Source organism: Fukomys damarensis, unplaced genomic scaffold, assembly GCF_012274545.1.
Source record: "Fukomys damarensis isolate Sample0158 unplaced genomic scaffold, DMR_v1.0_HiC HiC_scaffold_1, whole genome shotgun sequence".
Lineage (NCBI taxonomy): Eukaryota > Metazoa > Chordata > Mammalia > Rodentia > Bathyergidae > Fukomys > Fukomys damarensis.
The window spans coordinates 31977651-32000240 of NW_022900913.1; the positions used below are offsets into that span (position 1 = coordinate 31977651).

The 22590-nt window shown below is 35.8% G+C and overlaps 1 protein-coding gene across 1 annotated transcript in view; it reads right to left on the minus strand.

Moving 5' to 3' along the window:
* Positions 1 to 22565, minus strand: part of Prkaa1 (protein kinase AMP-activated catalytic subunit alpha 1) — a 27414-nt gene extending 4849 nt beyond the window's left edge. The window contains exons 1-6 of the mRNA XM_033760629.1: positions 22549 to 22565; positions 10981 to 11122; positions 9266 to 9359; positions 5509 to 5653; positions 3607 to 3694; positions 1828 to 2052 (exon numbers count right to left, since the gene is read on the minus strand). Coding sequence (XP_033616520.1) covers positions 1828 to 2052; positions 3607 to 3694; positions 5509 to 5653; positions 9266 to 9325 — 518 coding nt within the window. The 5' untranslated portion in view covers positions 9326 to 9359; positions 10981 to 11122; positions 22549 to 22565. The remainder of the gene's footprint in view (positions 1 to 1827; positions 2053 to 3606; positions 3695 to 5508; positions 5654 to 9265; positions 9360 to 10980; positions 11123 to 22548) is intronic.
* Between the last annotated feature and the right edge of the window lie 25 nt (positions 22566 to 22590).

A 22590-nucleotide genomic window follows, 5' to 3' on the forward strand; every position in this document is an offset into this window, starting at 1 on the left:
AAAAAAAAAAAAAAAAAAAAGAGGAAACCCAAAAGAACAATAATTACTTTCTCTTGTTGATATTTTTCTAAGTCTTTTCCAGTTGTCATATATTAAATTTTAATTTGAAAAAAATGTCAATGACAAGCAAGTACATTTCTCAAATATTTTACAATATACATTTTAAAGAATGATTTGTCTTTTTCCTCTAGTAATAAAATCATGCCCTGACATTCGTAGTCTCTTTCTTAGCTAATCTTTTACCATACAGAGTAAGTAGAAAGGAATCAAGCTTTAAATTCCACATAAAATCGTCCCTTCTTGATTACACTAATTATTTACTATTCCTGTATCCATATGATTTTTCTTCCTTTTCCCTCCATTCCAGAGAAACTTGTGACCTAGCCATTAGAAGACCAAATGAGAATTTCTAAAAGTGGGGAAGGGATGATAGTAGGAAAGATTTTCAGTGAATATTTTTAAGTCTTCATCAGATATGCATTTAACAAGTGCATATGTTAAGCTGGGATTTAGTTCAGTGGCAGTGTGCCTACTTGCAAGTGCAAGGTCCTGAGTTCGATCCCCAATACCAGAAAAATACAAAAAGAAGTGATGTATCATCATCACTTCTGCCTTACATAAACTATTAGATTGAAAAATATGAAATGCAACATTTACCTACAAAACAGCCATTTCATGTGATTCAGATATACTAAAAGAAGCATGTTGTTAAAATTTTCTCATTCCATGAGGTTAAGAAAAAAAAAAAAAACAATTCATGAGAATTTGAATAGCATCAGAAATTTACTACTAAAAAAGTACTTATCCTAATGAGACTGCATTAAAATTAAATCTGAAGCATACAAAAGAAAACCCTGAAGATCCACTATAAAATTGTATTAACATCTGTTATGTCTCCTATTTAGACGTCCCACCAAAGCCTCATGCTCCAAAGTGGGGCTTTATCTAGGATAAAGCTGGATTAGGGTGGGTGAATATAGATTAAGGATATGTGATAACTAAATTAAACTGGTTTAGCATAGCTCTGGGTTTGGACTCTACAGTTGGTATGGATGGTATCAATCAATAAATTTGTAGCCTGGGTAGAATATAAAGGGACAGAAAGAAGACAGGTTTGCTACTTGCTACTTTCCTGCTTGCCATCCTATGGATTGTCCTCTGTGATGCCCCTCCACCATGGCACCCTGCCTTGGAGCCAGAAAACTATGGACTGAAACCTCTACAGATTGTGCGCTAAAATATACCTTTCCTCCTTTAGCTTGTGGGTGTCAGGTATTGTGTCTCAGTAACAAGAAAGTAACCAAGATAACATCCTACCAGGATCCTTTTTATTTTTTATTAGCTTTTTAAGTATTTTTGGCTTATTTTTTGCAGTCCTATGTATGAAACCCAGGACCCTGCAAATGCCAGGTAGCATCCGACCACTGAGGTACACCCACAACCCATCAATAGCAATTTTAAATTTAGTGGTTAAAAATGGAGCCCAGTGACAGAATGCTTACCTAGCGTGTTTGAGGCCCTAGGTTCAAATCCCCAGTACTGCAACAAATAAATGACAACAAATAAAGTAATATAATGGTCATTATAAGAATTTCAAAACAAAGCTACATAACTAAAAGGCCTCCCTCCTACCAATCTTACTTCCATAAGTAATCGGTTCAGTGCATTTTAATACCAAAGTAAAACAAGTAAATGTATTTCTGTACTGTATTTTTTTCCAGCCAAAAATAGGATTACACTGTATATTCTGTTCTACAACTTTTTTGTCACTTAACCTATATGACAAGTACTATTAGAATATCTGATAATTTCCAATTGGTTTATTACCTGATATCTTTTATTGTGGCCCTCTTCATAGGATCCACCTGCAGCATATGTTTCAGAAGGCTAATCACAGAAGGATTTAAATACTGAGGGGTATAAAAAATCCCATCACATATCTTCTTAAAAAGAGTTGGCACATGATCATCATCAAATGGAAGGGTTCCACATAATAAAGCATAGAGAATAACCCCACTGCTCCATATATCTACCTCTGGGCCTGCATACAATCTGTAACAGGAAATACCAATCTCATGAAACAACCAATAATATCAGACTCAATGATTCAATCAAAAATTTCAAATATGGATATTTCATAAAGAATTAGTACTCAGAATATGGTTTTTACTGCCACTGTTGCATGATACACATAAAGATTTTAATATCAGTATTTTTTTAAAACAAAAATAAATACATTTTGTATATTATATACCATGGCTACAATTCTGTTCTTACTACCTTGCCATAATACAGTGGACCCCCAAGTTACAACTAGCCTGGCATATGACATCTTGGGTTATGACTAGAATTTTATTTTTAATTTACAACCAAAGTCTTGAGTTATAGGTGCTAGCCTCTTGTGCTTCAGATGGTCTCAGATACAGAACTTAAAGAGTTCTGGAAGAAACATTACGACACCCTTTCCTGTATGGGGTTCATTGAGAAATCCTGGGCCAATGTCTCTGTAAAGACACCGAGATCTGCCTGTGTAGAAGAGTCTGAGTCTTCACTTGACCAACTTGAGTCACAACCAGCCTTCATAAATGAATTGAGTTTGGAAGTCAAGGGTCCACTATACTTAAGGACATTACTAATAGTGCCAAACCTCGAACAAAGATCACTATTAAATTTTTAACCTTTTTTTTGGTTACAAAGGAGAAATTAAATTCTTTAGTGACAGACCCTAAATCCATTTCTCCCACAGTAACTTAAGAACCCAGTACCCAGATAAAAGGAGTTTAAGAGAGTATATCATGCTAAATGGCTAATGGAAAAACATTTTTTTCAGTACTAAGGATTGAACTCAGGGTCTTCACACTGAGCTATATCCCCAGCCTTTTGTTTTTTGGGATAGGATGTTACTAAGTCACAAATTGCTACTACAAAATGCCATCTGTTTGAAAAATTAAAACTACACATTATACTTCATTATTCATGTACGTAGATTCAAGTTTTTAGTGTCTTACCTACATTTATTCATTTATTTATTTATTTATTTAGGTTTTTCTGGGTTTTTGGAGACAGTGTCTTGCTCTGTGGTTCAGGCTGGCCTTGAACTTACTGTGAAACCCAAGCTGGCCTCAAACTTGAGGAAATCCCCCTGCCTCAACTTCCTCAGTGAAAACAGGTGTGTGCCACCACACCCAGCCTACCTACTTACCCTTAAAACTCACTAGCTTTGCCACCAGGGGAAAAACTGAAGTACTCTCTTCTAATGTTGTGTTGCAGACTAACATTCTACTCTATAGAATCCTTGACTTGCAATGTTTTATTCTTTAAAAACAATATGTCCAGAAAAGAATAAGCCTTTTGTGACTTTTTTTATTTCCACTAGAATACAACACTAGGTCAGGTGTGGTGGCTCATGCCTCTAATCCCAGCACTTGGGAGGCTGAGGCAGGAGGATCACTATGAGTTCGAGACCAGCCTGGACTACATAGTGAGTTCCAGGTAAGTCTCAACTACATAGTGAGACCCTGTCTCAAAAAACCAAAAAAAAAGAATGTAACACTATAGATTAACACAATCACAAACATATTGGGGGTGGCAGGTGTCAAATACTACCTTCCTGAAATTACTTCTGGTGCAGCATAGTTGGGTGAGCCACAACTTGTTCTTAAAAATTCACCATCTGACATCATGTTTGAAAGACCTGAAAGTGCACAAAAACAGCTACTCAAAGATTTCCCAAAGACAAATATAGAAATGAAGCCCCATCAAACAATAAAACAATTTGCATTGAAGTGATAAATCATCATTCTGTTCTTTGTTTCAACAAAACCAGTCTTTATCTAGGCCCTAAAATGTAATTTCAACAGTTAAAGTTAGTGTGTTGCTAGAGTTGAATATATATTAAACTATTGGTTCTTTTGATTACCAGAATAAACTTTGCATATTTATGTTTGTTGTTCTTTTTTTGAGACAGGAGGTTTCTATGTAGCCCAGGCTGACCTTGAATTCATAAGCCTCCTGCTTCAACCTCCAGGATTCTAAAATTATAGGCACATGCACCCATGTCCAGCTTGTGTTTAAGTTTCATTCAGATAGAGACTGCCAGGGAAAATAATCTCATGTAGGAGGATTAAAAGTCAGTTTCTATTAACCCTGTTCTGATTATTTCAAAACAAAATTTTTAAAAAGCACTAATTTTCTGATTCTTTCAAAGCAAAATTTTTTTTAAAAAGCAGCAATTTTGAATCTGAAAGTTCCCTCATAGTTTTACTCCAAAAAGAAACATCAGAGCTGGGCGTGGTGGCTCACGCCTTTAATCCCAGCACTCAGGAGGCTGAGGCAGGAGGATCGCTGTGAGTTCGAGACCAGCCTGGGCTACACAGTGAGTTCCAGGTCAGTCTCAACTACATAGTGAGGCCCTGTCTCAAAAAAAAAGAAACATCAGTTCCTACAGAAATGCACTCTAATCAAGATAATCAAGAGCCTGGTGTGGTGGCACTCACTTTTAATCTCAACAGTGTGGAAGGCTGAGGTAGTAGAATCTTATTTTTCAGCAATGTAGTGAGACCCTGTCACAACACAAAAAGGGCTGGGGATGTAGATCAGTGTGAAAACTGTCAGTTCAATCCCCAGTAGAAGGAAGGAGGGAAAAAAGGATAATTACAATAACTGAGGAATAAAGAAATCAAATAATTTAGTTCAAAAATAGAAAAGGAGCCAGGCAAGGTGGTGCACATCTGTAATCCAGCACTTGGGAGGCCGAGGCAAGAAGACCACCACAAGTTTAATGCCCACATGGTCAATATAGTGAGTCCAAGGCCAGCCTGAATTACATAGAGACCTTGTCTCAAAAAAGAAAAAACAAAACACACACAGGCACAAAGCTCCTACCCAGAAGTTCAGGATTGTTTGGGACTATTCCAAAAGTCTTTAGAATTTAAAGTAATATAATATATCTGAATATAATATTTATGAAATATCCTCTGATTTGAACTAAAGCAACCAAAAGAAGAGTTTCAGAGATTCATTTTTCTTTTAGGTTTAATAATGTCAATTTATATGGGAAATAAGGAAAAAAAAATTCATTTTTAACACTCACATGTTCTCAAATGGAAGTTGAAATTAGATATCCTATCACTTAAAGTATTTTAATTTTTAAACTTTTTGTTCAAATTCACCTTCTGGCTTTCAAATTTTAAATAATTCCATCCTATACACTTTCTTTTTTCTTCATATTGATCAAAAGAATACAATGGAAATAGGTTGCTGCCTTCTCCTTCAAAAAGAACAGTCTCTTTTCAAATGATATCTCTAATGCTGCCAACTTAAATTTTCTACTACCATAAAACTAAATTTTAAAGACAGAAGGCTAAGAAAAGAGAATACCTTCGTTTTTCTCCTTTTCATATGCTCAATGAGAAAATGGGATACTTGGTCTATTACATAAGAATTACCTGAAGAATGATATTTATGTTCATTAGACATATGAACAGATGAACCATAAAATGTTCTTACCAAAATCAGCTATCTTGGCATTCATGTGTGCATCAAGCAGGACATTTTCAGGTTTCAAATCTCTGTGGACCACCATATGCCTGTGACAGTAATCCACACCAGAAAGGATTTGTTGGAATAGACGTCGACTTTCTTTTTCATCCAGCTAAGAAAAGTAGAGAGGCATCTTACAGGTGTGTCTTTCAAAATCAATTGTACATATAATTCTCCAAACTATAAACTTGAAATCTAAGAAAGCTTCCAGTGAATTTCATTCATGATACTTCTAAAATGAGGCAAGATACAAAGAGCAAAGTAGAAATGGTAGGATTTTGAATCCAACTCTGCACTTTCATCTGACTACATTTAACAGTTTGCCACTGTCTACATATCATAAGCTATTTCCAATAATTCGTTTCTATGTGACAATAAGCATGTTTTCTCCTAAATATTAGAAATGTTTAGTTCTCCATTATTTTAATATTTATTGAACATCTTGCTATAATTTTAGACATTCATGATATACCACTGAATACAACAAAGACTCTAATCTAGTGAAAAAAAATAAGGCAATGAAAGTAATAAATGTAACATTAGGAGTGAGTGCTTTGAAGGAAAATGAAGAGAATGGGAAAGTGATGTTGGGATGACGGACACTATTTTAGACTACTGAGGATATAACCTTTAAGCAGTGTTAATTAATTAGCAAGCAAGGATATTATGTCTTAAGATAAAAGATGTTTAAACAAAATGAAAGCCCTAATTCATCTTATAAAATATAAAATAATTTATTATGCTTAGTAAGAAACTTATCTTGTAATTCTCTCTTTAAAAATAGTCTCAGCTCAGTGGTGCCGTGCCTGCCTGGCAAGCACAAGGTCCTGAGTTCAATCCCGTACAAGGGGGAAAGAAATAAGTCTTTAAAAACTTTTCTATCCATATTTTCAGTTCTTTTCTCAACATACATGATTATGTGTACATGCTTGCTCCCAAGAAATCATAAGATATTAGTCATCCAAGCAAAGAACTCTCAATTCTCTGATAGGTCCCAAATTAGCATTCCAAAACCAGAATCCCTCACCTTGAATGGCGTAAATAATCTGGGACAACAGAAAAACTAGTAATTTCTTTTAAAACAAAAGTATAACTACTACTGAACTGTTATGAAAGACCCTTCCTCTACAAAAAAAAAAAAAAAGCGCTAATATTTTAGCAATCTAATACCTTTAGTTCTTCAAATGGAGTTTATGGGAGGAAAAGAATACCTGCTCAAAATAGGAAAGAGTAGTAAAAATTTAGTTGAACAAAATATAAGCAGTAAAATAACTAGGTAGGCTGCAAAAATGAAAAATAACATTCATAAGGGTACGGTACATAGGATGGAAGATATATGTATAAAAAAAGATTAGAAAAGTCAAAGCATATTCCCAGTTAAACACTGCAGACTGTATCCTTTAAGTATCACTAAAATGACATTGGCAATAAAAGAGTCATATTATGATATAATGACAAAAACAAGAGACAGCAGTCATCAAGAGGAGTTACCACGCTGAAGAGTGGAGGAATAGTGATAAAGACTTGGCCAACAAGAAAAAGTGAAACCTAAGCCTATGGGGGGAGGGGGAGACTGTAAATGGAACCAATAAGAAATGAACTCATTGGCACAGAGAACCCTGGAAAGGCTTAGAAATTGGAAGCATCAGCCACTCCACAAAGCAGAAGTGATAGGTAACTGAAAACAGGTCTGCTGGTTGAAGTAAGAAGCTTTGAAATTCACCCCTACTGGGGAATAAAATTTATAGTTTATTCTGGTAAGGCTCAACCAGCTGTATTCTCAAGGACACCAAGACAGAGATGAGACATTGTGAGGAAAATATGTGGGTTAAGTGAAGTCAACATACTAACAAGTGAGATTTGCAGCCTTTTTCCCCACTCAGCTCCTGTAGCATTGACACCTAAACTAATGCCTTCTAGAAAAGTTCAAGTTTCTTCTGTAGCACATATCAAATCCAAGAAAAAACACTTGTTACCAATGACATATAATGTACCCCAACAAAATGGACAGGTCCTAGGGGGAATGTTCACCAATTGGTAAGTTCCACCTGTATGAGCTTCGAATTTATTACTTTACTCTTAAATGTACAGTAAGTGGAAAACCAAAAAACAAAATATCTGAGCAAGGACTATGAGCAAAAGAGAGGAACGTGTAAAACAATCAAAAAAATTGAATAAAAGCAAAGGAACAAAAACAGAAAAGCAGCAAACAAAGACAATTTAAAAAAAACAAACAAAACTCATCCTCAAACACATATGGTTAGGGCTGGGGATTTAGCTCAGTGGTTCTGCCGCCTGCCTCACAAGCACAAAGACCCGAGTTCAATCCCCGGTACCAAAAAACAAACAAAAACAGATAAGGTTATATCTATGGAGCAAAAACTAGCACGTTGAGTTTTTGTGTTGATATTGGGGGGGGGTCTGTTTTTGTTTGTTTTTTTGTTGTTTTGAGTCTGAATCTTGCTACTGGTCCAGGCTGGCCTGAACTTGTTATATAGCCTAAGCTGACCTAAAACTCATAATCTTCATGCCTCAACCTTCTGAGTTCTAGGATTACAGGAATGTGCCACCACACTCTGCCCCAGACCTTCTTAAACTTCAAAAACAAAAAAGACATCTGATACATAAAATATGACAACTGAAACTTTAGTATTCAAAAAGTAGCATTTCCACAATATAAAACAATAACCAAGAAATAAAAAATAGAAGAAAAATGTTTTTTAAAAGATGCCAATTCGATTTGTTCCTGTTTCCACTTTTCTAGGCAGAGCTTTGTTTTGAGGGGAGTTGGATACTGTGGGGGGGGTGAGAAAAGTACCTAAAATACCTTAATCATGTTAAGAAACAGTAAAATAAAAATTAACTTGGGTAATGAGTTTGATTTTGATGAAGCAGATCTGCTACAAAGAATGAATGAATGACATAAGTAACTTTAGGTTAGAAATGCAAAAATTTGTTTTGTCTGTGTGGACCTGGCTTTTTCAAAATGGGGCTTTTACATACCAGATAACCTGAGTATGAGAAAAAATGAGGGCAGGAGGCAATATTCAGCTTTTGTATCTATGATGTAAGGTACCATTGCAAATATTTTCTCACATTCTTTCCAGCTCTAAATTCTTTAAAGCTAATTCCTACCTCCTTCATGAAGCCGGTTTCTACTACTCCAGGTACATGAGATCTTTGAAACCAAAAAAAGAATGTAATTTAAATGTGGCCAGATGTGACTACTAAGGCCCAGATTTTTAATGGCTTAATTGCGTATTTTATAAGGACTAATTATATATTTCATATACATTAAAAGTATTTGGTGCAAATCTGATGATTATGAGTTCTGAGGTCACTTGTCAATGACAAATCATGTGACCTTGAGCAAATATAGATACTGTAAGGATCAGTACCCACAGGCGTTAGCAGACTAAGGAGATCACCTTTAAAGTCCTTTCAGCCATGATTCTAAACAAATACAGTAAATTCCCTGACTGACAAATGAGTTCTGTTCCAGAACTGTTCATAAATTGGATTTCTCTGTAAGCCAACAAAGTTAGTCATATACAGTACACCTGTGAAAGTTCACAACTCAAATGTTCTTAAATTGGGCACTTACTGTATATGAAAAGAAACTGGTTACTAAATAAGCCTCTTAAAATTGCTTTCTGGCATTGTGATGTAGTAGGGCATAAGGAGAGTTACAAAATATATACAGGATTAAATTAAAACTGCTTACCCTTCCATTTTTACAGATATAATCAAATAGCTCTCCTCCTGAGACATATTCCATCACCATGAAAATATCAGATGGTGTACTGATGACCTGGTACCTGGTGAGAGAAAACATTATCTACTAATATTAAAACACGTATATTCATTCATTCAGTAAATATTAACTCAGCACCTACAATTTACCAGGTACTGTGCTAGCAGCTAGGAAAACTGCAGGAAACAAAACAAATTCTCTGTTTTCATGGTCCATGTTCTAGGAGCCAGGAAACAAAATAAGCAGTATCTCAAGTGGCAGAACATGCTACGAAGAGACATAAAGGAGTATCTTTTGTACAGTGTCACCAAGGAAAGCTTCTAATAAGGTAATATTTTAGCAGAATCTAAAGGAAGTAATGAAGCAAACTATGCCATTATTTGGAAGAGAGGAGAACAAGGGAGAGGCAACAGAAAGAACAAAAGCCCCGGGTGGAAGCCTGCTTGGCAGGTTGAAGGAATATAAGAAAGTTAAAGCAGAGTCAGCTGGGAAAGAAATAGGATGGAGAGTCACAGGTTTAACTGGAGGCCAAAAGAATCAGAACTTTACAAGACATAAAGAGACTCTGGCTCTTACTTGAAGGAAGATGAAAGCTAGTGATGGTTTTAATTAGTCTGGTGTATTAAAAGGGTAGGTGATGGCCATGTGAAGAACCAACTGTGAATGATAAAGGTGGCAGCAGGAGGCTACTGCAGTAGTTCTTAAGAGAAAGTGGCTCAGATCCACCTGATGGTGACAAAGACTGAGAAAGGGGTCAGGTATATGTTTGAAAGAAGAAATGAAATGGATGGTGGGAAGCAAGAGAAATAAGGAAGCTAAGAACAATTTCTCAGTTTCTGTTCTTAAGCAACTATTAACTGATGGTAGAGACTGGGACGAGGATAGCAATAAAAAGTTCGGATTTGACTCCGTGGAGTCTGAAGTGTCTCCTGGACATCTAAATGGAGATGGAAAGTAAGCAGTAGCCATAGGAGTCCAGGGTTCAGAGAAGAGGTTTCAAAACAGGAAATAGACATTTGGAGGTCATCAGCATATGGTACTTAAAATCACTTTACCAAAAGAGAAGAGGTGAGGATGAAACAATCGGTCAGCCAGTGCAACAGAAAAGTCTAAGCAGCTTTAAATTGTAGTCTGCATAATAAAGCAACAGCTAAGCGATAAATAAGTTATGTGTAAACCCTGGCAACTGTAAAACAGTAACATTACAGCCCTATTAAAATATCAATTCCTGAAATTTTATTTGTATGATCAGATATAAGCAGTATGGGGAAACATTTTCAAGGGCATTCTGTAGTGAGGCTAATTGACAACATGTAGAAATAGGGAAGTATAGAAGTTTTGCTAGCAAATCAATTGCTCGTTCTACAAGAATAAAAGCACTGAACATTATCCATCAGAAGGGCATCTGTCCAAAAGACAGGACAGAATGAGAAGGATAATGATAATATGCACAAGGTTAAGATATGAAAATTGGCATATCTGACAATGCTAGATAAATATGAGAACAGAAGATAAGCATATGGAGAGGAAGATAGGCACATCTAACAGTGTTAGATAAATATACAAACAGGAAGAAACCTTTAGGAAACAGGAAGAATCATCAGTCACCTTTCACACTTGTCAGATTAGATAACCAAAAATGATAAAAAGATACCTAGAACATATTTAATATGAACAGAGCTTACAGTTTAATTATATGTGGATGCCTGAAAAGCTTGAGGTTCTGAATTTCTCTGCGAATTTTTCCTACCACATCAAGGCTTCGAATCTTCTGTCGATTGAGTATCTTCACAGCAACTTTATGCCCAGTCAGTTCATGTTTGCCAACTGCAGGAAAAATAATTTTAATAAATTAGTACCAGAATTGATGCATAATATATTTAGATGTATTCTAAGAATAGTAGATTTAGCATTGTCAGAAAATAGGCAGGTTTAAGTTTTTTTCTCTCCTTCTGCCTAATTTTATTCCCAAAGATTTAGATGTTTAACAGTGATTCAGAGGGCCGGGGATTTAGCTCAGTGGTTCCGGTGCCTGCCTCGCAAGCACAAGGACCCGAGCTCGATCCCAGGTATCAAAAAAAAAAAGTCAACAAAACAGTGATTCAGTAGAATAAATAAGGAACTGGTAACAGTGGTTTCTTCAAGGAAAGCAAGAAAGCTAAAGAGAGAAAGAAAAAACATTTTTGCTGTATGCTTTACTCCACTGTTAAATTCTTTTATTTTTCAAACTATCACACATAAACTTATCTTCTGGTTGTATGAATTTTAACACATAGAAATTAATAAGCTACAGAAGTTTCGTCATTCTCACCAAAAAAAAACTCCCTCATGCCACAGACACAATTCTTCTAGCAATGATAATCCTTTGTACCTTCTTTTCAATTTTACTTCCATGGAAACATGGTCTCTAGTGAGGCATGTAATTCCATGATAGAATGCTTGCCTACCATGCACAAGGCCCTGGCACTGTACAAAAAATGAAAAACAAACAAACAAACAAAAACACAGAATATTTTATCTTTCTAATTTGAATGCTGTGCCCACCCAGACACAAATGGTCATAGAATTTAGATACTGTTATGGAGGCAAAGTCTCCAAAATGTTTACATTTGTGCACTCATTCTCAAGAATCTACTGGAGAATATATATCCCATCAAAATTAAGAACACCAAGAAAAATGACATGGGCTGTAGTAAAGGGATCCAATATGGATGAAAAACAGAATTATCAAGATGATCAAAGAAAAGAACAGATGAAAGATGTTTAGAAAGTCTACAAGACAACACGCCCAGATAGGAAAGCAATAGAGGATCCAAAATAGTTACTCCCTGAGGATGGGGTGGGGGGTGTTATCTATTTGACAGGTGTAAAAGTATGCAATATTGTATTCAGAGAGATTTTTATAAAGGCACTAACAGATGTGGGAAATTTAGCCTTAGATTTGATGAAAACTAAAATGAAAAACTAAGGTAATTTATTAATCAGAGAAACAAGTTTAAAGTTTTATAAGAAATAAAATACAGTTTGTTGGGATTATATAATAATAATTAGTAATTACTATACATAATAATTGGTAAGGTAAGAAAACCAAAGGGCAAAAAATTAAAAATACAAACATTTAAATTTAAAAAGACATTAAATTCACCCAAGATGTATATGAATATTTCAGGAAAAAATATTAACTATTTTCTGAGGGATCAGAGAATACAGGAATTATGAAGGAAGAGTAGAACAAGAGGAATTTTATAGAAAAAAATCATTTAGAAAGCAACAAGATATGGCAATACTGTGAGAAAAATTTATTGAACAGATACCAAGAATAAGAGGGAATGTAAAAGCCACAGAACTGAGACTTAGAGTTAATTCAATTCTGGAATAATGAGAAAAATGTTAACTCCCCTGAAAAATAATAGAAGCCCCCCCCAAAAATAAAAAATCAATAACCAAGGTACACTACAAAGCTTTTTTTAATATTTGAACATTTTATCAAATTATAAAATAATTAGAAGAAAATATAGCAGTATAATTTATTCACTTTCAAAACAATGTAGGAGATCTCAAAAGTACAACTACAGTCAAAACTGAGGACAGTGTAAAAGCCCAGCATGGTGGAGCGCACCTGTAATCCTAACACTAGGGAACTGAGGCAGGAAGATCACCACAAGTTCAAGGCCAGCCTGAGCTACACAGTGAGTTCAAGACCATCCTGGACTACATGGTGAGACCCTGTTTAAAAAAAAAAAAAAACACAAAAACAAAATCTGAGCATACTAAAAGTGCCTTGATAATAACTGTTGTCATTCAAATTTATATATATACACAAACCATTAAGAACCAACCAAAGAGGCAAAGAAAACGATTAGTTTTATCGCTCTGTTTAATAGAAAATCAGTTTGCTAATTAATATTCTCTCTCCCTCTCCCTCCCTTCACAGAGATACCAAGGAATAAATTTAACTTTTTTTCATGACTGAGTAAACCAATAGAGCATTTTAGGGAAGCAAAAGACCCCTAAGTGAACACTGAAGGTGATATTATACTTACTACCCTCTCCATGTAATCCTGCTCCTCAGAATTAAGATTAAAAAGAAATTATGCCTAAGTAGGTGTATTACATTGTATTTTGAGAGACTAAAAGACTGCAAACAACCTAAATGCCTTTCAAAGAAGAATTTAATACACTGTTATCCCAACATAACAGACTCTTAACAGGAAGAAACAGAAAAAAATAAATATTTTTTTTAAAAAACAAGAAGAATACAGAAAATGGTCTTACAAACAAAAAATTTACATGCATGCTTCTGTTTTCCAGCTACAGAGAAAATACATGAAAATGATAAACTAAAAAGTTATTCTATAGTGATTTTTTTCAAATTTTACTTATAGTTTTACACTTTTTAGTTTTAATAAAATTCCAAAGTGGGGGAGGATGACAATAATAGCAAATCCACCTTTATCAGGAGTAGAACTAAACACCAAGTCCACTTCTGCATGAGAAGGCGGTGTGTGTACAGAGCATAAATATTGTAGTTTCAGGGTTTTTTTGTTTGTTTGTTTTCTGATACAGGGGATCAAACTCGTACCCTTACACTTACAAGGCAGGCGGCAGAACCACTGAGCCAAATCCCTGGCCCAGATTTTATTCCTCTTTGAAGGTACTTACCCTGAATAGCCAAATTTATCTTGGCTCTTCGACTTGTGCTTTCTATTCACTTAGCTTCAGTGGACTGCCTTTATCTAGGCTCACTGGAAATGCTAAGTAATAGCTGTCATTTTTAGGCATGTATACATTTTACACAACCCGATGCAACCACCACTACTACCAATCATGAGATTTCTGGTTTCTAAAGTTCAACCCATTTCCTATCTTAACTTTGGTAAATATTCAACAGCCTTCCAATAGACATATATACACACAGTACCTGTCCATGACAGTGATTTCACTTACTACTTATCAACTACAGGATTATTTACTTACTTGGTTACTAAACAGCACAGAGGGATTAAATTAAGCAAGGATTTTAAAAACAAATACAATTTTTATATTATAAATTTAGTTACATATTTATAGTAATATAAAGTCTAAACCTTACCAGTTATTATTTGTGCACAATCATTATGTGTGCATATGCACTTTGTCCCCGTACTATCTCACCAAGTCTGGAAGGCTGATATTATTACTGACATTTTATAGAAAACTGAGACACAGAAAGACAAAATAACTTGTCCAGAGTTGCACAGCTAGTGAGTGGCAAAGCCAACACTGCTCCCAGGTCTGACCAAAAACTTGTGCCTTTTCCAAAAAATGACAAGTGAAATGTGGTATTTTTTTTTTAAAGTAATCCTCAAGAAGGCATGATATGGTATTACTGTATAAATACTAATATTGTTATGTGTATATGTGTGTGTGTATACCATTTTAATAAAAATGTAAAAAGTTTAATATATTAAAGGACCCTTAGTTTATACTCTTATAGTTTAAAAAATAAACTGAACCCCATATTAATAGAAATTATTCTAAAATTTAATTCTTTAATTTTATTTTTCTATATCAAACATGAATCCATTCTACTGAAATCTGCCTTATATCAATTTTATGGTAAGATACCATGAAAATATTTTATTAATATATTTTCTCAAACCAATTTAAAAATTATCTAGAAATGGTGGTATTAAAAAAGAGAGAAATAGGGCCAGGGATTTAGTTCAGTGGTTCTGCTGCTGCCTTGAAAGCACAAGGACCCGAGTTCGATCCTCAGTACCAAAAACAAAATTTTTTTAAAATAAAAATAGAAAAGAGAGAAATAGCCAGGCATGGTGGTGTACGCCTGTAATGCCAGCACTCGAGAGGGTGAGGATTGCTGTGAATTCTGAGACCAGCTTGGGCTACACAGTGAGTTCCAGGTCAGTCTCAACTACATAGTGAGACCCTGTCTCAAAACACCACAAAAAAAAAAAAAAAAAAAGAGAGAGAGAGATAGAAAGGAAGGGCCCACAACAAAAAACCTATAAAGTGTAAATAACTGCAGAGAGTTGAAGAATGTCCTACCAAAATTCAAATTCATGTCAACCTAGAACTTCATAATGTTCTTTTGGTTGTTGTTGTTTTTTGTTTTTGGCGGAACCAGGGATCAAACTCAGGACCTTGTACTTGGGAGGCAGGCATGGCATCACTGAGCTAAATCCCCATCCTTCAGAACATTATCTTATTGGGAAATAGGCTTTTACAGATGCAGTTAGTTAAGGGCCGCAAAAGGAAATCCTCCTGGATTTACACTGCACCCAATTATATAATGACTGGTATCTTACAAGAAGAGGTAACACAAACCACACAAAGAGAGGGCAGCTATGTGAGGAGGGAAGCCGAGACAGACATTGTGCTAACACAAGCAAAACAACAGCACAATAATTTTCTGGTATTCCAAGCAGTCTGTTTTTTAGCAATTTGTTACTGCAGTCCTAGCACACTGATACAGATCTATCAGCTTAAAAGTATATATTTTAAATATCTACCATTCAGTTAACAAAAATAATGTGGGGGGGCAGAGACTTCACACTGTGTCCCCTGACCACCCGTTTTTAAGACAGCGTCTTGCTAGGTCACTAAATTGCACAGGTGGGGCTCAAACCTGAGATCCTCTAGTCCTCTTGCCTCAAGTGTTAAGGCCTGTATTTGGTGTAACCCTAGAGTCTCATGCACTCATAGGTGGGGCTCTTTGGAGGCAGCTGGATCTACAGCATGTGAATATGGATTATGGGGCTTTGAAAAACTAAATTAGCCCATCGATTAGGCTAGTTCTGAGTGTGGATAATGGGAAGCCTTCTTGCTCCTACTTTATTACATCCCAGCTTCTGTGATTTTCTGCTTTTTAAAGTTGTGTCCCATCTTCTGTCATGTATCAGGAATCAACTGATACACCCCCTTTTTCAACATTCTGATTATTTCTATGCATGAGAAAAGTCACAAAACTTATATGATTAAAATAGATTTCCTAAAGCTCAAACCATGAAGACCAGAAATTCTCCACAGAAAGAGATTTCCTAAATCTGGAAAAATTACAGTCTCATTTTTGGAATCTCACTTTTCAACTAACAGTAAAGGCTCTGAGAAGTCCTACAGTAAACAAACAAGAAAAGACTTAATCTTGTTTTGTTTTGTTATTTTTTGGGGAGCATTGAGGTATTTTGTTTGTATGCATTTATCACATCTCTAGAAAAAGAATTCCATTAGGAGGCTGAGGCAGGAAGATGACAAGTATGAAGAAAGCCTACAGATCCTGAAGATCCTGCTAATTTATATATCTATAAATTAATTAATTTTAAAAATAAAACAAAATTATAAAGGGCTGGGTTCACGCTCTAAAGTAAGAAATCCATTCTGTTTTCCTCTTGCTTCTTCATGGTCCATAGGAAAGTCCCAGAATCTTCCCAGATCTGCAATCATTAGTGATTAGTGATTTCAAATTCACTGATGTACCCAAGCTTCATTACCCCCTTAGAAACCAGATGATGACCCTTGAACACTACCTAATGACAATCTGGTGTTTACCCTCTTTTTAGCATCAGGGATGATGGTGAGAGCAAGGGCATTCATGCACACAACTATGGCAGCAAGCAAAGATGGTAGCAAGAGCCCAATCTTAAAATGAAGAAATTTCTGTCTCCAGGGTTTTGAAATAATGCCCCAACACTGACAATTTCAAAGTAGAAACTACCCTCTTCCAACTTACTCATTCTTTTCCTTCCTTCTTCATCCCAACTAAAGGTCAGTAATTTATGGTCATTATATTATAATTTGTTATGTTATCCTTCCTTATAGGAAAGAAATATTTGCCCTGAACCCAATTATCAATATATTTTCAATGTAAATGAACAGTGTCAGGAATCTGTTAGGAAGGGATTGCCTCCTTTTATCAAAGCTCAAAACTTTACACTTCAGACTGTTACTGTTTTATAACAGTGCTAAAATGCTGCTTTGGGCAAAATGCAAGAAAGAATGTTACTTGTTTTTTTTTTTGGTTTTGTCATTGTTTGTTTTTTGAAGTGTGGGGCCGGGGTCTCACAATGTTGCCCAAGCCGGTCTCGAACCCAGCTCAAGTGATCCTTCTATATCAACCTCCCAAGCAGCAGGGATTACTACTATACAGCATGAGCCACCACACTTGGCTTTATACTGGTATTTTGGCTACAGAAAACTTGCTTTTCACACACAGCAAAGGTTGCCGGCATTCACAATGTCAGTCTCACAAGAACTAGTAACCATGTTACTGCTCTCTAAAGAGAATTTTTGTCTAACTAGAGAACACTGTTACAAATGCTCTTCTAATCAGACATGTAACCCTAAAGTGCAACAAGATCATTCTTTGAAAGAGGATTTTACTAGGCTAGAGATGCCAAATATATGAAAAGCTAATGAAGGTATTCTAGCCCCAACCATTTTGTCCCCATGCTAAAATAATGAAAAATTGATTACTAAAAGTGTGAAGGAACTAGTTTAATCCTGGAGTGGGGGGAGTTTAAAAGTTATTGGTAGAAATTTGAGAAAACTACCTTTTTTTAGCTGGGTGTAGTTGTGCAACCCGGGCAATTTAGTGACTTAGTGAGACCCTGTCTTGAAAAATACAGGGAAAGGAGGAGGCTGGAATAGCTCAGTACAAAGGCCCTAGGTTCAGTTCCTAGTAAAAAAAAAAAAAAAAAAAAAAAGACTCTTTTTTAAAAAACATTTCAGGCACATCAAAAAACAAATACCTGAATATCCATTTTCCTATGAATGATACATATTGAGGATATACTCCTAAGTGAAATAAATAAGTCACATGTGTAAATACCGAATAGTTTCTCTGGTGTGAATAAACTGTAATAGTACATAAGATCCTAATGAGATAAGTGACATTGTGAAATGGGAAGAAAAGGGCTAAAGGTGTAGGGAAAGTGGGAAGGGTAAGGTAAAGGGAATAAGGGAAAAGAAAAAATATGAGAAAATAAAAAATGGAAATAAAGTGTTTGTAAATGGGGAAGGGAGGAGGAGGTAAAGGGAGGGCAGGGACAAGGGGAAAAAATGAGAACGAAGACCTGTCATGTAAAGGTACAAGATCCCAATAATGAATGTAACTGTACTGTATACCTAAAATGTACCAATAAATTCAATTATAAAAAAAAAAAAATACCTGGGACAACCCATTTTCTGTTCCCCCTTCTGTCTTAGACAGAAGCTAGTTTTCTCTCAATAAATATTTCCTACTCTGAATAAAAAAACAAACAAAAATAACATGTACCACCACTAGTTTAAGCAATAGAATAGTATAGATCCAACTGAAGCCTGTATGATTTCGCCTTTCTCCTTCCTCTTCTCAGAGAGCATCTGTAGTGAAGTTGGTGTTTGCTTCCCACAAATACATATTATTACCTAAGTGTAACTCCACGAAAAACGTAGGAACCTTGTTTTTCATGTTTACTTTCACAAGTTTAATTTTATGTATTTTGAAACAATGTACTACATACAAATCAAAAGAATGAAAGTGCAATGTCTTCTTCTATCTAGTTCCCCTTCTTTCAGCAACTACTGTGACACAGTCTCATGTATATTTTTAAAGTGACACCATACTGTACACATAGAAGTAGTAACATGTACATATGAATCTGCCCCTGCCTTTTATACATGACTATTAGGTGTACTATACACACCATTTTACTTTCTCATCTTAAAAATACACCTGGGAAATTGTTCTCTAAATTATGCAAAGTTCCTCATTTTTTCCTCAATGTTTATAAGGTATTTCACTGTTTAAATTATAATTTAACTATTATCCTATTAGAAAGGTTACTTCCAAACTTTTACATTACAAATATGGCAATGATAATCTTTTACTCCAGTACATCTGTAGAATAACTACCTACATGTTGTGTTACTAAGTGAATTTTAATACATGCTGTCACATGCTATTGAGGTGATACCCATTTATACTCCCATTTATTTATACGGGATGAGTGTTTCGTATGTTTTTAAAATTTATATAAATAATATCAGACTGTACATATTCTACAATTTGCTTTTGATGGCTAACCTTATATTCCTGAATGCTGATATAGCTTTAGCTTTTATATGGATCTTTATATTGAAGGGATTTTTAAATAACTTTATCTGTGTTTTGTTCACAAGAGAATAGTCACCTATTTATCTGAAATTGTAGTTTCTGTAGAATTACTCACCAACTTAGTACGTTATATGCATAAACAAATCATTTGCTGAAGACAGAGCCCACTAAAATTAATTTTCCCTTGAAAATTTCACAAAACCTCCTGTTTTTTGTTTTTTGTTTTTTGAGACAGGATCTCACTGAAGAGTTCAGGCTGGCCTTAAACTCTCACAGCTGTCCTGCCTCAGCCTTACAAGTAATAAGATTACAAGTGAAACCTTCCATTTTAATTTATTATGATAGTAACATAACTCTTCATCTATGATTTTATTACTGTTCTATGAAGGCGAGGGTGAATAAGGCAGTAGATACCAACATCTTTACAAACAAAAGAAAAACAAATGATGCCTTGGAAATAATTCAAGCATAATTCCTAATAAACCTTTTAATTTAAACTTTCCTCTCAAACTGCTATCATTAAGTAACCAAAGAATTGTTTTAGCTTAGAAATAAGATAATTACTATGAATTTACAGGCCCCTACCCACCACCAAATTAAATTTCCTATAAGTGTAGTATATCATACTGAGAATTTTCTGTATCTCAACATTACATCTTGTTAGATTTTCCTATGTTGAATTTAACAATATATACAACTATGGTGGTGATTTAGCTTAGTTGTTCTGCCGCCTGCCTCGCAAGCACAAGGTCCTGAGTTTAATCCCCAGTACCAAAAAAAAAAAAAATACACACACACATATATGTGTGTGTGCAACTAATTTAAAAACCTCTGTCTACTCTAATTTATTTTTATCCTATTTAAGAATTCTTATCAAATTAAGGCTGGCTTAGTTAGCAACCTTATCACTAGAATGGCTTTTTTTTGCCTACTCACTGGTCATGTCCCTTTCTCTCCATAACCCTAACAAAACTCACTACTTTGTAGCCTGGTGCCCCCCAACTACCCAGGTACTTCATAAAAAGACACACTACCCCTCCATAGTGAAGGGTGGGCCATATTCTCCAAGGGTGATTCTGTCCTTTAGTGCCTAAGCCACGTGGTCAGAGAGACTGGACAGACCACCTGAGACACACAAGTGGCAGGTTGGACTTCCTTGCTATGGAAAGAGAAGCTAGAAAGAGTTGGCAAAAAGCATCACAACTGTTTAACAACTCACAAAATGAACAAGTTGAAGATTCTGACCAACACAAACTGCCATATGTTTATGAACAAATTATCACAACCATGAAACCTATTGAACTCAAGACCTTGCACTAGGGAGGCAGGCACAGTGATGATCCTTTAACTTTAATTCTGACGATTCTTTATTTGGAGAGGTTGTTGACTTTGACAGACTATAAGGAGGAATGTGTGGGTGGAGAACAGAAGATGAAGAAACAGCAGAATCACCAGAGAAATCTGTCAGACACATCACAGATCAAATCTAGAAAATAAAAAAATCTCTTCCTCCTTTCCTATTTGGTGGACCAAAAGACTTAACCAAACACAAAAAGACCTCACTCTTTAGAACAGTGGAAACCATATCCAAGAACTCTGGAAAAGGGTCCAATTATCATTTTAGAAGCATCAATAAGAATTTCTCAGAAACACTTGTAAACTAAAAGCAGTTTATAATTGCTAACAAGCAAAAAAGACAGCATAGCTAAAACTAAATAAAAAAACTTCAAGGACACAGAATTGGCTTACTGACCTAAAATGTATCTGCCCTAATAGCTATTGTTACCCTATTCTGTCATTTGCTTTTTTGTTTTTGTTGTGTTTTATTTTGTTTTGTTTTTTGAGACAGGGTCTACTTGTAGTTCAGGCTGGCCTTGAACTCTCTATGTAAGCCAAGCCGGCCTCAGCCTCAAGAGTACTGTGATACAAGAGCATGCCACCATGCCCAGCCTGTCATTTGCTCCTGGTTGTAGGCCTTGCTGATTTCCTTAAGGTCTAGGCAGTTGCTTCCCTGTGAGCTATACTGCAGTTTTCCAGTTTTATGACTCAGAAAGGGCGAGAAGGAAGGGTTCTTTTCTTTCACACCAAGATAAAATCAGAAAATGCTTATTTAGCTCTAGGAGCGCAAGGGTTAGTTAATTCACTGTGCAGACTTTCACAAGTCTTTTTTCTTTGAAGTCAAATATTTACTAAGTGCTTAGTATATACAAGTCATAGTCTATTATGTCTCCAAAGCAAAGGCATGAATTACTTTTTTCAGTTCCAAACTTCCTCAACGTCTCTAGTAACAAAGGTGAATATTTTAAACAACAAAAAAGTATGCCTCCAAAAACTTGCAATTGAAGTTTTTGTGCTGGAACTAGTGGACTATAGATCAACTTTGTTATTTCCAGGATACCTGCGTTGACACGTAAGGATAAGAGATTCTACCTTTTTTGTTTTTCCGGGGGACAGGGGATTGGGGGGTGGGTGTTGGTTGGTTGTTTTGAGACAGGGTCTGGCTATGTAGTTCAGGCTGGCTTTGACCTCACTATGCAGCCTGGAACTCGTGGCAATCCTCCTGACTCAGCCTCCAGATATATGAGATTACAGGCATGTGCCACCACACCTGGCTAAATTATACACTTTTGTTAACAACAAAAACTTCAAATGATGGGCGCTAAACTGTTTATTAAATGTAAAATGTTAAAAAAAAATGTAAAAACCGCGTGGAAATAAATGGAAACGAACCGTACTAAATAGATTAATAAATAGCATCTGGAAGGAACATCTGCTCTACCTGCCAGGTTTGGCACACAATAACTACACATCTCTGGGTAACTGGAAAAACTGAAAGCAGATTCAAGCACATAAACCGTGCATTGCACACACAGGACCGGTTTATATTCATTAAGTGTTCTGAAGGTCATATCAGTGGAACTGTCCGACGAAATGTTCCGTGTTGTTTTGCTTTTTTAATTTCGTAGGCTACCCCTAAAGCAGTCTTACTTTTGGAAGAAAACACTGCACACTCAGAAACAGCAGGGTCAGGTAAGCCCACAGACCCCCCACCAGGGTAAATATGCACAGCCCGGAGGAGCGCGGGGTCACGGTGGGATACAGGAGCACAGCCCGGGGGAACAGAAGGCCCCCGCGCCCGGGCTGCGTCCGACGCCCTCACCTGGAAAAGTTCGCACCTCCAGGCTTCCCCGCCCCTCACACC